General features: G+C 48.9%; 1 protein-coding gene across 1 annotated transcript in view; it reads left to right on the forward strand.

Annotated features, from left to right (window-relative positions):
• The first annotated feature begins 893 nt into the window (after positions 1-893).
• Positions 894-17,115, forward strand: part of PARP1 (poly(ADP-ribose) polymerase 1) — a 33,832-nt gene continuing 17,610 nt past the window's right edge. The window contains exons 1-8 of the mRNA XM_074536800.1: positions 894-1,062; positions 5,347-5,509; positions 5,991-6,109; positions 6,865-7,079; positions 12,155-12,251; positions 13,647-13,763; positions 15,924-16,100; positions 16,521-16,662. Coding sequence (XP_074392901.1) covers positions 943-1,062; positions 5,347-5,509; positions 5,991-6,109; positions 6,865-7,079; positions 12,155-12,251; positions 13,647-13,763; positions 15,924-16,100; positions 16,521-16,662 — 1,150 coding nt within the window. The 5' untranslated portion in view covers positions 894-942. The remainder of the gene's footprint in view (positions 1,063-5,346; positions 5,510-5,990; positions 6,110-6,864; positions 7,080-12,154; positions 12,252-13,646; positions 13,764-15,923; positions 16,101-16,520; positions 16,663-17,115) is intronic.

The raw sequence follows: 17,115 nt of genomic DNA on the forward strand, positions 1-17,115 counted from the left end.
GTGTGTCAGCATCTCGGGTTGGGTGAGATGCTGGCGTGCATCTCTGGGTGACACTGCGAGCTGCCTCAAACCCACCCGGGGCTGCGCATCCTGCCTTGGGTGATCCCTAATTGCAGAGTCTCTATAAAATTAATGACAAATACTTGGAGTTACTTCAGTGCTCTCCTCTTCCTTTTCCCAGGGAAGCTGCAGAGCCAATGCCCTCTGCTGACTGTGAGTAAGAAAGAAAATATCCAGATCTAATTTATCTAATCCCTCTTCTTTGATTTTTATCAGCAGCCCCAGGGGCTGGAGGACACACAATGACAGAATTGTCGAGGTTGGCAGGGACCTTTGGAGATCGCCATTCCAACCCCTGCCCAGGCAGGGTCATCTGGAGCAGGTGACACAGGAGCGGGTTTGGGCTGTCCCCAGAGAGGGACCCCACGACCTCCCTACTCTGCCACCCTCATATGAAGCAGCTCTTCCTCATGTCGGGGTGGAAATTCTCATGTTTTAGAAATTTTCGTGGTTTAGAAATTCTCATGGTTCAGTTTACAGCCATCGCTCCTCGTCCTGGAGCATCACCGGAATGCCCGCCTGGAGGTGGCATCACGAGGCCCGTATTTGTGTGCGGGAGAGCTGCTGAGCTCAGGTTCTCCCAGGACGCGGGAGCCCGCTCTGTGTCCCTGGGGTGCGGGACAGGGATGCGGGGGGTGGTGGCGGGAGCGGGAATCGAACCCGCGGTCCTCGGGCGCAGCACGAGCCGCGCCGCCGCGTCCGCCTCCCATTGATACACAGGATGAACCTCCAGGCTTGCGCAATCGATGCCCGAGTGGCGGATCCGCCCGGCCGGCGAGGAGGGGTGCGCGCTCGGCGCTCGGCTGGCGCTGCCGCGGGTGGGGCGGCGGCGGGCGCGCGGCGCGGGGCGGGGCGGCGGCGGCGGGCGCGGGAGCGGCGGCGATGGCGGAGCCAGCGGAGAAGCTGTACCGGGCCGAGTACGCCAAGAGCGGCCGCGCCTCCTGCAAGAAATGCGGCGAGAGCATCGCCAAGGACTCGCTACGCCTGGCGCTCATGGTGCAGGTACCGCGTGGCGGGGCCGCCGCGGGCGGGGGGCGGGCTGATCCGGCCGCTCTGCTCGGTACCGCCGGCGGCGGGACCAGCCCGCGGCTCCGCTCCGTCCGCGGTGCTTCGGAGCCGCTCGGCCGCGCCTTTCGCTGCTGCGGGGGCGAGCGCAGCCTATTTTTAACAGAGGCGGCTTCGCTCGTCGCCGTGTCCGCAGCAGCGCCGGTGCCCGGGGCAGCCGCGCCCGCAGCGCTCCCGGCCGGGGGGAGCCGCTTCCCCCGGGCTGCGGGGGCGGCTGGAGCGCAAGCCGTGCACAGTTCACCGTGCGGGGCCGGGGGGCGCACAGAGGCGCTTTTGCCGTGCGGGGGCCGAGGCGAGCTCCGCGGCTCTGCTTTCCCGTACCTCGGGAAGCGGCTCGGTGTCCCGGCCGGGCCGGGCCGGGGAATCCCCACTCGGTGCGCGCTTTGCATGCGAGGCAGAGGAACTGCGGCCCGAAAGCGGCGAGAGGCTGGGGCAGCCCCGGATGGGAGGAGAGGAGAGGAGCGGGCGGACCCGGGTGGTCTCGCTGAGCTGAAACAGCGGAACCGCAATCGGCGAGCGGGCCGCGAAGGCGCGGTGCGCTCTCCGCCGGCCTCGTGGTGTTATTTGCCTTTTGGGGAAAGGATTGCTTGGTTTACTTTTGGAAGGAAGGGAAGAGCCCCGTTCTGTGTAGGAGGCTGGGAGCTGTGCCTGGAGCCGGCATCCCTGCCCGCTGCGGGAGGATGCGGAGGGAATCGCCGCTATCCCGGGGATGGAGAGACTCTGCGGCGTGCTGGGGGCGGGCTGAGTTTGGGGGTGTTGCTGTGGAAGGTTGCTGTGAAAGGCTTACGTGTGTTTGTGTGTGTGTGTGTCTGCGGAAGGCGAGCAAGGACGTGTCAGCGCAAAGCCCTGTGGATGGATGGGGGATGGATGGATGCATGGATGGATGTTGTGGGTCCCGAGGAGCCGGGTGTGGAGGATGTAGCTCTAGACAGGGTTATTTGTATCTCACTTGTGCCGCTGGGGGAGGCGGCTCCGCTTGTGCGAGGCGGGGAGGAAGGGCCCGGTCCCCCCTGGCCTTGCCGGGGCCGCGGGGCCCTGCTGGCTGCCGGGCGGGGCTGGAGGCGAAGCTGCTGTCCCGGAGGGGAAATACCTGCCCGGGCCTTTGTTACCCAGAGCCTCCTTCCCCGGGGAAGGTGCGGGGCCGAGCTGCGGCGTTGGCTCGCACGTGTTCCCGCTGCCTCTCCTTTTGTCTGCCCTCACGCTGCCCTGACCTGCTCCTCCTCCTCCCCTGCTCCGGCTGCGGCTCCTCGGCTTCCTCCTCACGTTCGTTCCCCCTTCCTCACGTTTGTTCCCCCTTCCTGGCTTGCCCAGCAGCTGAGGCTGATGCGGCTGGGTTGCCCTTTATCAGTGAGGGGGTCAGGAATTGTGGTCTGGCTCGCCAGGGTTTGGTTTATGGAGAGCGCTCCTGGGGACCATGACATTTCTCACAGAGCCTTTCATTGCCAGATATCCCCAGAACTGCGGGTCTTACACCAAGCACTTGTGTTTTTATTTGTTTTCCCCACAACCTCTTGAGTTTGCTTGCTGTGCCAGTTTTTGTACCAGCAGAGCACAGCGTGCTGCTGAGCATCCCGCTGTAAATGCCTTAATTTCACCAGAGCACACGGGTCCCTTGTTTTTCCTGGGCAAATCCCTGCAGAGCAGCCTCTGTGCCAGCGCCAGTGCATCGAGCTCTTCTGCAAACTGTGCTGAAGAAATTAAAGGCAGATACACACCAAGGCCATAGTTGTGCCTCCTGTACCCTCCCTTTTGTTTTGGTTCCTCAAGTGAAGGGCTCTGAATGGCACTGGGATTCTGCTTGGCACAGGGCAGGCACCCAGGCCCTGCAGGACCAGCACAGCTCTGTCTTTTGCTTCCAGCTGGAGCTGAGTGGTTTCTGTTATCTGAACGGGCACTATGAAAGTGAATCGGTCTCTTTCATCCTTAGTTTGTTTAGGAAACTATGGTCTAGAGATAGGTGAGCTGAGAGAAGTTGTGTAAACAAGGGCCAGCTTGCCTAGAGGTTTCATTTTCCACGCAGAGAGGAGTCTGAAACTCCATGTTGGGGAGATTACTCACTGTTTGTATGGTTGTCTTAAAGATTGGGCCAGCTCTGCTCTCTTTTGTACTCCCCAGTGCCCTCAAAGCCTTTGTGTTGGGACCAGCCTGGAGTCCTCCTGCACAGCTCTAGACACAAGCCCAGGGTCCACATTGCAGTGTCAAAATTGCATTGCATGTGACTTACAGGCACATTGAGAGCATCTGCAGGGTGGCTGCTGTGATGCTGTGAGGGTAGCTGGGTATGCAGTCCTGGCTTGTGGGAAGAGCCCATCTGGAAATAAAAATGTCCTTTGATGCTGGCTGGGGGCTGTGTACAAATCACAAACGTGACGGGGCTGCTCTGGAACGTGCTTTGAGCTGTTGTATTTTCCAGCATCACTTTCAATAAATGGTTATGACAATGGGAAGATGCCAGCAGCTCACATCTCAGGCAGCAGACTAAGAACTCAGTGTTACAACTTACTTTATAAGTTTTTTGACCAATCACACAAAGCAAAAGCAAAAGCACATTGACAGTAGTTCTATCCAATTACCATAAGCACAGGTACCTTTGGTTAAAACAATGCTTGTGTATTTCAAATACAATACCTGCTTGTAAGCCTTAAAACACAATGCACAGAGCTCCCATTATTAAGCTTCAAACTTCCTAATATCTTGCTAGATAAACTTTTCGGTAGCTTAGAGAATTATTCCAGACAAGTGTTAATACACAGACCATTGTTCTATTTGTCCTTAAATAATTTTTCTGCTGACCTATCTCATGGCTGCTGCTTAGCTCTAATCACAGTCCTACTGCCTCTGTGGCCTGCCTTTTGCAGCTTTCCCAAAACCCTCTAATTGTGTAGATTCCCACACCCTCTTCCAGTTTGGGTGGATGGTTGGTTGTAGTTTGGGCTCTCAGATCTCCTGGTGCCATGCTGTGGTCTTTGATGCCCTCTCCTTTTCCTTCCTGCTCATGCAGAAAGCTCTGCTGGTGTTTTTGGCTTGGAGATCTCCCTCCTGTTGGTGAGTGACACATGGAAGGCTTTCCTAGGTCGTTAGTTCTGTATCATCAGCAATTATAATTACACAGCCCTGAGTATTATTAGTACAGCAGCTGTTTGTGTGAGTTATTTGCAGCCAAACCACTGTAAGGTTATTTTGCCTGGTGGGTAACTGGAACGATGCCAGGATGGTACCCCCTGTGTCTGAGTTTTAAACAAGTGCTTGGTGTGGGGCAGGGCACTCTGGAGCTGCACTTCAGGGAAGATTTGGGTGGTGTTTCTGTCCTGATCACAGGATCATGGAATGGTTTGGTCTGAAAGGGGCCCTGAAGATGATCCAGTTCCAAGCCCTGCAGTAGGCAGGGATGCCCCCCAGCAGATCAGGTTGCTCAGAGCTCCATCCAGCCTGGCCTTGTACACTCCCAGGGATGGGGCAGCCACAGCTTCTCTGGGTGACCTTTCCCAGTGCCTCACTACCCTATCACTACAAGCCCTTGTGAAAATTCCCTCTCTTTTTGTAGGCCCACTTCAGGTATTGGAAAGTGCTGTAAGATAGCCCTGGAGCCTTCTGCACGCTGAATACCCCAAACTTACTCAGCCTGTCTTCACAGGAGAGGTTCTTCAACCCTCTGATCATCTTTGTGGCCTGCTGTTGACCTCTGATGCAGAATTTTAATTGGGCTCTGGTGTTCCCACTGAATTTTGTCTCCACCTCCTGCAGGCCACTCAGGAGTTACCTCAGGCCACAATCCTTGGAGCTGCCCTTCTTATCTTGTGCCTGCCATGGGTTCTCCAGCATAGAGACTGTTTACTTGAGAAGTGGCTCTCAAAGGGGTTGTGCAGTGAGGCTGCATCAGCATGAGGGGCTGGTGCAGCCATGCTGAGGTTGTGACTTTTTTTTTTCTTTCAGTAAAACAGATGGTCTGAGCAGCAGGGTGATGGACTGCTTAAGCTAGCTAAATGCTCCTTCTGTGTCTTTCCACTTTGGGAAAGTCTCTCCAGCAGCTTGTCTGTCTTATTAGATTTTCTTCTTAGACTTTGTCCTAAATAGTATCCATCTCTTGATCTAAAGAAAAATAGAAAGAAGAATTGCGTGCGTTTACCCATATACTCCTTTTCATTTTGGGCTTTGTTTTGTTTTCCCCCTTGAACCTGCTTGGATGGTTTCATCTTGGCCTGATGTGCTTTTTTTTGCCAGTCCCCCATGTTTGATGGCAAAGTCCCTCACTGGCACCACTACAGCTGCTTCTGGAAGCGGGCTCGACTCGTGTCCCACGCAGACATTGACGGCTTCCCCGAGCTTCGCTGGGAAGATCAGGAGAAAATCAAGAAAGCCATTGAAACTGGAGGCCCTGGAGGAGGTAGGCAAAAGCCTCCTGGTGTTTGGAGGTTCATCTGGAGCTGTGCTGTCTTTTACTGTGCTGTATTATGGTGATTTGATGCCCACATCACTTCAGTGAGTGATGTCAGAATTGCTGAGATGTCTCCACACTGCAGGGTTAGGATGCTGACAGTGTCAACCGGCATGTTAAATCAGTGAGGAGAAAAAGCCAAGTCACTTGGCAGACATATTGAAAACATTTCATGTTATCATGATTGGTGTGTTTAGTTTGTTGTACTGTGTTTTCTTCATAGTACCCTCAGCTCAGTGCATGGTTGTGGTGGCTCTTTGGTGCTTTAGAGCATGGACTGCTTGTCCTGCTCTCTGTTCAGATTCTGGACAAATGAGTGGCTGGAACCCAAGAGGTTTATTAATGCAGACTGCTAACAATCTGGGGCAGAGAATAAGAAAATAAGGGAATGCGTACTAAAGCTGAATTCTGTATTTGCTTTGTTCTCCAGGAAAAGGAGGGGAACAGGAAGGAGGTGGTAAGGCTGAGAAGAGCCTGAATGACTTTGCTGCAGAATATGCTAAGTCTAACAGAAGTACTTGCAAAGGCTGTGAGCAGAAAATAGAAAAGGTAAAAAAGTTCTCCATCCCATCTTTTCTCTCACCAGTTTTAATTGAAACAGTTCCTTTTATAATTGCTTCCTGTCTGTCCTGCATATGGAAAGCACTTGCAGAGCTGCATTTCTGAGTCTGAGCAGCAGCTGTGTCCTGGACAGCTGACAGTAAAGGCATCCCTCAGGCATGGTAGCCTGAGCTTCAAGCCTGGAGATCCCTCCTTTCACTTGGGTCTTGGAGCAGGCTGGGAATGCTGCTCACCAACATTTCAGTGGCAAGGGAACCACCACTAACTGCAGCTTTTCCTGCTTGTTGCTGCACTGCAAACCACCTACTTGTTGGACATCTGAAAGGCAATTTGCAGTAAAACAGGATAAGATCATATTAGCATTGATGTTTGAGTGATAGGGACATAAAGTTAATTATGAGCATAAAGTTAATTATGAGGTGTGCTTTTATGAAGCTTGTTCATGTGAGTTTTGCTTGGTAAGCTTACTGGAAGTTGGAATAAAGACAACAGGATTACCCAGTTTGAGTGGATTTTGAACAGAAAACTGCCTTCAAAGATGACTTTTTCAGCCTAGCAAGAGTAATGAAAATGGTAGAGGAACTGTAGTGAAAGGGTTTGAACAAAAGTTGCAGACTTCAATGGAGGAACTGTTACTGCTTTACAGACTTTTAGTAAGCATCATGTTGGTAACTTGTTAACAACATCCTGCTCCTTCCAGAATGGCCTAACAACTGCTCTTGTGTCACTTTGATCCCCCTCAGGGCCAGATCAGGATTTCCAAGAAGATGGTGCATCCTGAGAAGCCCCAGCTGGGGATGATTGATAACTGGTACCACCCCGACTGCTTCGTGAGCCGCCGGGCCGAGCTGGGATTCCTCCCTGCCTACGGCGCCTCCCAGCTCCTGGGCTTCAGCATCCTCAAAGCTGAGGATAAAGAGACTCTGAAGAAGCAGCTCCCAGCTACCAAGAGTGAGGGGTAGGTGGTGAGTGTAGGAAATTGTGTTGTCTGGAGGAGGCATTGCCTTTAAGTACATCCGTGATAAATGTTGGGGGATGTTGTTGTCTCTGTTGGAGGAATATTGGTCATAGGAAGGTTTAATCCTTCAGGCAGATGACAACAGACATTCCCTGTCCCTGGGAACCTGCAGTCCTGCCCCCTGTGACTGCTTGAGGAAATGCAGAGACCTGCAGGTGTGACTTGGAGGGCTGATTCAGGGCTTTCAACCATAAAATAATGCTTGTGTAGTACAAAAGGATACTGGGCTCTCTGTCTCCTTGTGTGATACTGTTATCAGCAGTGGTTTCTCTGCTCAAACCACTTGTTAGAGAATTGATTTGACATCTTTTATCTATGAGCTTCTGAACTGTGACAGGCACTGAGTCTGATAATGGTGTTTATTGGCCATGTAGTGCTTCCACTTGGATGCTTTTGTTTGCTGAATCTTTTATAGTATGTCTGAAATTTCATTGCCTTGCATTGAGATTTGCAGTGGAGGCTCTTGACAGGACCTGTACTGACAGAGAGGTGTTTCCAGGTGACTTGCTAGCTTTGTGAATCTTTCTTTTTTTAATGTAAGCTTTTGTTACTTGTTCTTGAACTGACTTTGCCTGGAGTCATGCTTCATAACACAAACCAGTGTTGCATTGTCCCCTTGAAGGAAGGAACATTAGGTATTTCTGGATCCTACAAATTAGGAAGATCTTGTCATGGGGAAACATTGGGTTTGTCTGTGTGGATTTTAGACTGAATTCAGCTTTGCTTTTGCAAAGATTCACCATGAAAATGTCCAGTGAGGCTGAGGTCTGTTCTGAGAAGCTGTGGCCATGTCACAGCTGTGCAGTCTTTGCCAGCATTGGTCCTTCAGGAATGCAGCTGATGTGTGTGGTGTGCAGTTCCTTGGCAAGCCACTGCTCCAGAAGCATTTGGCAGTGCTGTGGGGAGAGCCCTGCAGCACCCAGCGTGGGGCTTTGGCCACAGGCCTGTCAGGTTCTGTTCTGTTCACCTCTCTCAGCTGAACTGGCAGAGGCCAGGAGGAGATGTGTATTCCATGCAGGGATTTTACCTCTGTGTGCATTGCTTAGTGTAAGCAGAAGTGCAGTATTTTAATGCACTTACAGGTTTTCAAGTAGTCCTTTGCTTTTTGTGCTGAGATGTGAGTTCTGCTTTGTCCTAGAACAGGGAGTTTAACAGGGTTATTTGTAGTTTTCTCCCATGTCCTCAGCAAAGCTCCAGAGATTTGACTGTGTGAGTGCTTCCCTTGTCTGCCCTGACTCTGCTTTTCTGGGCCACTTCTGGGATGCTATGCAGAGTATGAAGGCTTTGTAAAGAAAGGCCACAGAGTAGTTTGCCAAGTCACTGTGTAAATAAAAGCCCAGAATTGCAGTGGAAAAAAGCTTGCACTGGAGATGGAGGGTAATGTGAACCAGGACCTCATGCCAGAAAAGCAGCAGGATGTCTCATCTTTCCTGCTTTCTAAGCACCTCCTGAATAAGCTCCTCAGCCTTGAACTTGCTGGCTGGCTTTTGTGCTCCACTGCCTTCTGCTCTTTGGGCTCTGCTTGAGCCAGGGGTGGCAAGGGTCAGCTGGAAAAATCATTGCCTGTCAAACAAAAATAATGGGTGAGAGTGTAAATAAACAGCATGAGTGGAGGAGTGTGGTGTGCTAACTGTCTGGTGGTTTTGCTGCCAAGAAAGCACAGGAGTTATGGAGAAGCCAAAGGAAGAACACTCCAGAAACCTGAATGAGATGCAGTTACCTCAGATAATTCACCTTGTGCATTCAATCAGATAACAGAAATTACAGCCTCTTGCAGAAATTATATTAAAGTGTCTGTTGCAAGTGAGATTCTCAGAATGATCTTTAAAGGTATTTCTAAATATGCTGCATTAGAATTGTATCTTGAGTCAGAAGTCTGTGCAGTTGAGATGTGACACATCTAAATTCAGGTGCTGCTGCTGCATGTCCAGCCCATACTTTGAGGATAATCTCAGGCTTGGGGAGTGCCATGTCAGCCCTTTGTGTAAGAGTGGCATTGAGATTGCCTTTTTCAGATGGGAGGGGTGAGGTGTGGAGCAGGGCTACCCAGAATAAGTTGGAAAATCCTTTCTTTGTGAAGACCAAATACGGGAGGATTTGCTGCAAGGATCCTGGCTCCTTTCTCAGCCCGTTCTGGGTGAGACATGCAGCCCTCCCTTGGGCTGTGGGCTGTCCTGCCCAAGCACTAACACTCTGCAGAGCTGGGAAAGGAGGATCTTGTGTCCTTGCCTGCAGCTTCTCTGTGGAAAGAATGCCTGAATGCTGGTGTAGGAAATGCAGGAGCAGCTTGTGAGCTCCTTTTGACAGCATTTCTTTGGCAGTGTGTGTTTTGTCCTCCTGCTCTGAGCTGTAATACTCCCTGTGTTTTCTGCCTCACTTGTTCAGATGGAATTGCTGCCCAGGTCAGGAGCAAAGTGCCACTCTGGAGATGTCATGCAGCCCTGGATTAGCTGCAGAGGTGACCTGAGGCAAATGCTGAGTGCTCAGGTCACCGACAGTCTGGCTTTACAGAGAGGAGGGGGAAAAAGGAGTCCTTGTTGCTCCCTGCTTGCTTTATCCAGGGTTGTTGTGGCTGTCCTTTCCACGTTTTCATTGTAGGGAGGGGAAAAGGTGATTGTGACAAATACAGTAGATGGTCAGGAAGGGCCAGGCCACAGTGGGACAGCTCACTTCCCTCTTCATCTCCTCTGAGGTTGGAATAAATCTTGTGTGGCTTCCCTGAAGGTGAGGAGTGGTTGGCATTGCCTGGGAAATGCCAATCCCTCCAGGCAAGCTGTTGGGCTGTACCTGTCAGCAGGAGAGGGGGTGTACACAGCAGCACCCCACTGAGGTGGGCAACACATGGTTGTGTGGCCCAAGGATGGAAGATCCTTGTGTGTGTGTGTGTGTTCTGGTGTCAGTGAGGGTGTAGTTTACACATTGTTCTAAAATGTGCTGCTCTGGGAAGCTGCAAGATGAAGTCAGCTTTGCCTGACTTCATCTTTTCAACCCTTTTCCAGGCTGTATAAAATCATTGGTGTTTGCTGTAGCCTTGGGCATGGCAGAGAAGGTGGTGAGCCATAGCTTTGTGCCTCCCTGCAGCTGGGATGATCCCTCCCACTCCATGGTTTGTTCCATGGCTGGAGCAGGTGCTGTGACCACTCTGCACAGCACTGCTGGCCCTTGACTGTGAGGAGAAGCTGCCAAAAGAGAGTTGCTGCTGGAATTTGGCTGCATTCCCTGGGTCACAGGGTCTCTCAGCAGAGTGATCACCCTCCAGGGGCTGCTGTGCTGGATTGGCTCCTTCAGGAGACAAGTTACGGTGTGGGAGTCACTGCTGGCTTGCTGGAGGCAGCCTGGCTGTCAGCAGGCTCTGCAGATACCCAGGCTGGGCACCCCTCCTGAGCACTGACATACTTAATCCTGGTTTGGGAAGGTGCAGAACGCTTTGCACTCAGGCTGGGAAGCTTTTCACAGATTCTGTTGTGCACCCCTGACTCTGTTATAACTCAGGGAAGTCATTGTCCTCTTGATAGGGCTCAGTGGATGCTCTGGTCTTGCAGAGGTTTTTCTGAAGCAGTTGCTGGCAGCACAGTGAGGCTCTTTCCCCCCACCATGAGGCAGGGAGATGTGCACACAGCCCCTGCTCACTGATGGCAGCTGGCAGGGCACAGCTGGAGGATGAAATCTTCTGCCAAACCAGTCCCTCAAAGTGCTCTGAGCTGTGGTTTGGTCAGAGGTGCTGATGGTGGGCTGGTGTGGCCACTGCAAATAAAGTGAGCACTTAGGGAATTTTAGGGAATTCAATTTACTGGAACTCCAGGTCTCATGCAGGAGTCTCTGGGAGGAGAGTACCTCCTAGAAAGAGAACTGTTTAAAATTGTAAATAGAAGAGCAATCAGAAATGTCAACTTCATGGCTTAACCCTCAGCCACAGCTTACAAAGTTGAGAGAGGCTTTCTTAAAAAGAGAACTGGCTGATGTTTCATAACAGAAAGCATCTCTCAAAATGGGGAGTGTGTTCCAGGCTGTGTTGTGCTCTGCCTTGAGTTGCAGGCCTGTCCTATCTCAGCTGGGATAGAATTTCCCTTGGCATCCTCCCAAGGAGAGCATACTCCAGGCAGACAAAGGGGATGATATGACTTTGGAAACAAAAACTATCTTCTTCTGAAGTCCCTTGTCACTCTGAAGTCTGCCAAAATCCCCCAGTTTTCATTTGGCTTTCTTTTTCTAGTCTTTCTTGAGCAGTGTTTTCTGTAACTTCTCCCTTCAGCTCTAAGTAGCAAATAGCAAAAAATTTCCACACATGCAACTCCCAAAAGTACATGACAAAAGCACTGTGAGCCTGGAAGCATTTTCCAATGCTTGAACTGAAAGTTTCTAGAAACTTGCACCGGTTTGGTTTCAGAGCCCTGACTTAATTCCAGTTTGAAGAGAAGCTAGGTGGGAAATACTCCTAGGGAATATTGGAAATACTCCTAGGGAGTTGGGAAATACCCAACTAGGAAAATACTCCATTAGTTTCCCAGTGTGTTAATTCATTAAAGTATTGTGTATGCTGTCCTTTATTTCAGTATAGACTGCCTAAGCTGATCAAGCTGGTGATTCAGCTGAAAGACACTGTGGTCTTTTAACTTGTGTTGCTACACCTCCCCAAATTTGGAGAGCTGTTCAGTTATGCCTTTGGTGTACAGATGAATAGATGAGATGAAAAGAGATGAATATAGATGAATATGCCTGAGAATGTTGCAGTCTTTCACGTGCTCTTCTCCCACACCACAGTTACCCTGTGGAAAACCTCTGGGTGCACCTGACCTGATTGAGGCAGCTCACATTGCAGAGCCAAGTGCAGGTCTATACTCTAGCACTGAGGAATTTGAAAAATGGATTTGCCTGCCAAAACTGAGGATATTCAAGGCTCTGCAGATATTGGCAGTCAGTAATCTGAGCTCTGGTAACTGCTGGACAGCCGTTTCAACAACTTCCTTTCATGTTTGTGTGGTTTTGTTTTGTTTTGTTTTGTTTTTCTCTGTTAGAAAGAGAAAAGGAGAAGAGGTAGATGGAAACGTGGTTGCAAAAAAGAAGCAGAAAAAAGAAAAAGAGAAAGAATCCAAGCAGCAGAAACAGCTGAAGGTGAGTTTTAGCTGCTGACAACCTAAGAACTGCGTGGTTGGAAGTCTCTGGAAGAGCCTCTAGAGAAGGCTGTGCCTTGTACCCAGAGAGAGCAATGGCAGCACAGCCCATCCTTGTGCTGTCACTGAGGCTTTGCTGAAGGGAATTCACCCTGCTCCTTTCTCTCCAAAGACAGGAAGGATGTTCTCTAGGACTTGGGTTTATTGGATTTAAAGAGATTAGGTTAAATGCCTTTTTTCTGAGAGGCTGGTTCTGGGCTCCTTCATGTATCAGCTGGCTGGAGCTTGGAGCCTGAGCACTATTGCAGAAAAGCTTGGAAAACAATAAATAGCTCATTGTAAAAAATAAACAGCAATAAAGATTAGATTAATGCAACTAGTGCATTAATCTAGTGCAACTAGATTAATGAAAAATCAAATCTTTTTTCACCCTCTGGTGAGATGTGTTCAGTTCATGGGTACAAATTGTGATAGATCACAGCTTTCTGCCTGTCACTTTTAGGATATTGTGGGAAGAATCATCAGTAGAGCTTGAGGAATTTTTTATTTATTAAAAGTTGCCAAGGAAAAAAACTAACAATCTGACTTTGCTTTAACTGAGGTCTTAATGAAGCTGTAGAAAAACACTGGCTCTGGTTTTGTACAAAAGCTTTTTTTGTTGTGTGGCAGTACCATAATTTTCAAAAAAGATATTTTTAAGATTTTGCTGCTGCAGTGTAGATGTTTAGGACAAATGAAGGCACTTTGTGGATCAGGGTTAAGTTTGGGTTCACTTTTTTTTAACAGCATTTCATTAAGCATGATCATTAACACTGCAAATTACACCACTTTACCCAGTAAACCACTTCTTCCAGGGCAGACTACATTTTTAACTGTAGCCAGGGGATAACATTCAGAAACTATCTGAGATATTTTAGGATGCTTCTTTGCTTCCTAACCCTTTCAAGTTTTGTAGAAAAGCCCAAAAGAATATGCATGCTTCTCCACACTGCTGCAGGTGTCTGATCTGGTAGAAATTCCTCCAATGCTTAGTTACCTTAAAGAAAGACCAGTGGCAATCAGCATTTGTGATTTTTTTTTTTTTTTTTCTGGAAGGCTCAAATGCTGCCACATCCCCACTGCTCTCAGTGTCAGCTAGGTAGGGAATGTTGTAAGGAATGTTGAGGCTTTCTAAATAAGGGCGCTGACATTTGAAGGATGTGACTTTAAGTGTCTGTTTTAGGTGTTTAGTAGTGGGTGTGACTCTTCCTTTTGGTAAAGTTACTGGTTCTTGGAGCTCTTAATCTCCCAATTTGTGTGCAATATAACACAGACTTGCTAAAACCTTGTGCCATACTGCAGTTTGAGGAGTGTTCTTGGCCTCTTTGCTTTCTAAGCCGCTGGGTTTTGTCAACAGGAGCAGACAGAGCTGATCTGGGGCATCAAGGATGAGCTGAGGAAAGTGTGCTCCACCAATGACCTGAAGGAGCTGCTGATTGCCAACAAGCAGGAGGTCCCCTCAGGGGAGAATGCTGTGAGTTTGGTTGGGGTTGCTCTGTGTGTGTGTGTGGGGATGAAATTGGTGAAGCCGACCTGACTCGATATTGCTGCAAGGTCCACAAGTCTGAAGAATGTTCCTGATGTAACACTTTAAAAAGAAATATGGTGCAAAGCCCAGTCCTTCTGTCCCAGGACTCTGGTGTTGCTTGTGAAGGGTGGTGTGATGGTGAGTGCTGAATTCAGCATCTTTTTCCTGGTGTGGTGCCTTTATTCTGCTACGCTCAAAAAAATCCATGGGATTTTCTTTTTGGTACTGGCTCTTCATGAGCAGGTTAGTTAAGGCACTTCACATGGCCTCCCTCAACTGTTAAATTATGCATAATGAAGCAAAAATTGTACAAATTCTTTCCCAGTTTCTTTTCTAAAAACAGTCCATTTTGGTCTATGTAATTTGTGAAAGCCTGCTCTCTTTCAGAGCCACATAGTGCTTAAAGTATTTGTATTTATCAAGACTCTTTGTGGGCTGGCATGTGGGAGGTGTCTAGACTCAAAATGGTCATGGAATACTCTCAGGCAGGAAAACCTGGACTTGTCTGAGCCTACATTCCCACCTACTCCTCATGTGCTCAGATGCAGTAGCACATACCTTCTTCTCCCTGGCTGTTCTGGCATGGCAGCCTGGTCAGTGCTGTGTGGTGAGTGTGTTCTCCTGAGCCACAGGATTGTAGAATGGGTTGGATTGGAAGGAATGTGGTATTTTTGGGGTCCCCCATTGTGGGGAGGAAAAATGAATCTGTTCCATGTTCTCAGAAGGCTAATTTGTTATTATATTATATTATATTATATTATATTATATTATATTATATTAAACTAAACTAAACTAAACTATACTAAAGAATAGAGAAAGGATAGTTTCAGAAGGCTAAAAGATAATAATTAAAAATCAATGACTCCTCAGAGTCCAACACAGCCTGACTATGATTGGTCATTAAGTCAAAACAATTCACATGTTGGATAAACAATCTTCAGCCACATTCCAAAGCAGCAAAACACAGGAGAAGCAAATGAGATAAGAATTGTTTTCCTTTTTCTATGAGGCTTCTCAGCTTCCCAGGAGAAGAATCCTGGGCAAAGAGGATTTTTCAGAAAATGTGACAGTGCCGTTGGGACTCTAAAGATCTCTTTCCAACCCCCTTGCCATGGGCAGGGATGCCACCCCACTAGATCAGGTTGCTCAAAGCCCCATCCAAGCCAGTCTTGAACATTTCTAAGGATGGAGAATGCACAGTTCCTCTGGGCAGCCTGTTCTAGTTCCTCACAACCCTTGGAGTAAAGGATTTTTTCCTAATATCCAATCTAAACATACCTTCTTTCAGTTGAAAGCCATTGTCCTGACACTACATGGCCTTGTAAAGTTCTTGCAGATCCTGTTTAGGTTCTGGAAGGTCTGACCTGGGGACCTTTTCTCCAGGCTATGCAATCCCATGTCTCAGCTTGTCTTCACAGGAGAGATGCTCAAACCCTCTGGTCATTGTTGTGGCCCTCCTTTGGCCTCACTTCTGCAGATCTTTGTCCTTGCTCTGGTGGGAGCCCCAGATCTGAGTGCAGCTCTTCAAGTGGGGTCTCTTGAGAGCAGAGCAGAGGGGGAGACTCTCTCTGAGGAAGAGGAATCACCTCCCTCCTCCTGGAGAGGAGAGGAGAGGCTGAGCCAGGGGTGTGACACTGTTGAGTCAGGGACAGATGAAATGACCCCATGGTTCAGAAGGTGAAAAAGAGAGACTTTATTAAGATGTGGCATCCTTTTATAACCATAATTGCTAAGGTGAAACCTGATTGGTCTCAAAGTAAAAACCTTTCACACTATTGGTGAACCATGAATAGCCCACTCTGAAGGTACATACCTATAAACAACATGAACAGAAAGAGAGATCATTGTTTTCATTCTTCCTCTCTAAGTTTCTTTCAATTTTAAGAATTCTTCTTGACTGAACTGAGAATCTCCACAGGGGTGTGAGCAGGAGGAGTCCTGTGCCATGTCTCTGAGGCATCATACATCCATCAGTGCAGTGAGAGGCTTGGTTTGTGTTCAGAGTGTGCTGGAAATGTCTGTGCCAGCAGCCTGGCAGTTGTGCTCTTGTGTGTGTGCCTTCAGCCTCCTCCTGCCATGACCTGCTCTGTGTTTTTGTTGCTGTAGATCTTGGACAGAGTAGCAGATGGGATGGCCTTTGGAGCTCTGCTGCCCTGTGAGCAGTGCAAGGGGCAGTTTGTGTTCAAGAGTGACGCTTATTACTGTTCAGGGGACATCACTGCCTGGACCAAGTGCGTGGCCAAAACACAGACTCCCAACAGGAAAGACTGGGTGATCCCAAAGGTGAGTGTTTGCTGCATATTTGATGTTCTGAAGCACATTTCTGAGCTGATTGCTCTGTGGCATCCTGCACTGACTGCTGCTTGTTCAGAGTGCTGCAGCACTGAGCAGCTGTGACAGCAGGCAAGGCCTGTCACAGCCACATCCCTCCAGCAGCAGGCAGCTAATGCATAAATAATTCATATTTCTTCCAGTAACATTAAATTGAAAGTGATGTTGTTGATTTGATTTGAAACTCATCATTTACTCTCTTCCAGCTTTGTTTTCTCAGTCAGTAAAGTGGGGTTTTGTCCACCTTGGTGTGAATCAAAATAATTTCCAAGATGTGCAATAAATTCCAACACCTGGCTAGCATTCAATTTATCCTTTAAATCTGATAATAATATTTGTTGATTTTAAATTGTTTATGCTTCCATCCCACAGGAATTCCGGGAAATTCCTTACCTGAAGAAATTTAAGTGTAAGAAGCAGGACAGGGTGTTCCCTCCAGATGCTGCCACTGTGAACTCAGCACCTCCTGCCTCTGCATCTGCTCCTTTGTCAGAGACTGTGTCTGCACCCAGAGGTAAGTGTCTGCTTGGGCATGGCTTGGTGGAGCTCAGGATGATGTTCAGGCTGGCATCCCCAGCCAGATAAAGGTGCCACCCTGGACAGTCCCACTGTTCTCCTGCCCTCAAGTAGGCAGAGCTCTGTCCGGTTTATCTCAGCTGTTTGAGGGGCCTGGAAAGGCCCGGGGTGGCCTTGGGGCAGCCCGCGTATCGAAGGACGAGAAGAGGCTTCAGTTCTTCTTTCTGGTTTTTATGTTTATTAATTGTTTATCTAAAAGATGTTCTTTCAGCCACCAGAGATCTGCTCAGCAGTCAGCCATGGGCACACTGTCTGCCCTCCCGGGCAGCCACGTATCTTTATACCCTTTGTTACGTGTACAATATTTATCATTTTTCCCCAATACCATCTATTCTTATAACTCGGTGTACTCTCAGCAATAACCAATCCAAAGGTGCCACCGTGGCCAAAG

This window comes from Zonotrichia albicollis, chromosome 3, assembly GCF_047830755.1.
Source record: "Zonotrichia albicollis isolate bZonAlb1 chromosome 3, bZonAlb1.hap1, whole genome shotgun sequence".
Lineage (NCBI taxonomy): Eukaryota > Metazoa > Chordata > Aves > Passeriformes > Passerellidae > Zonotrichia > Zonotrichia albicollis.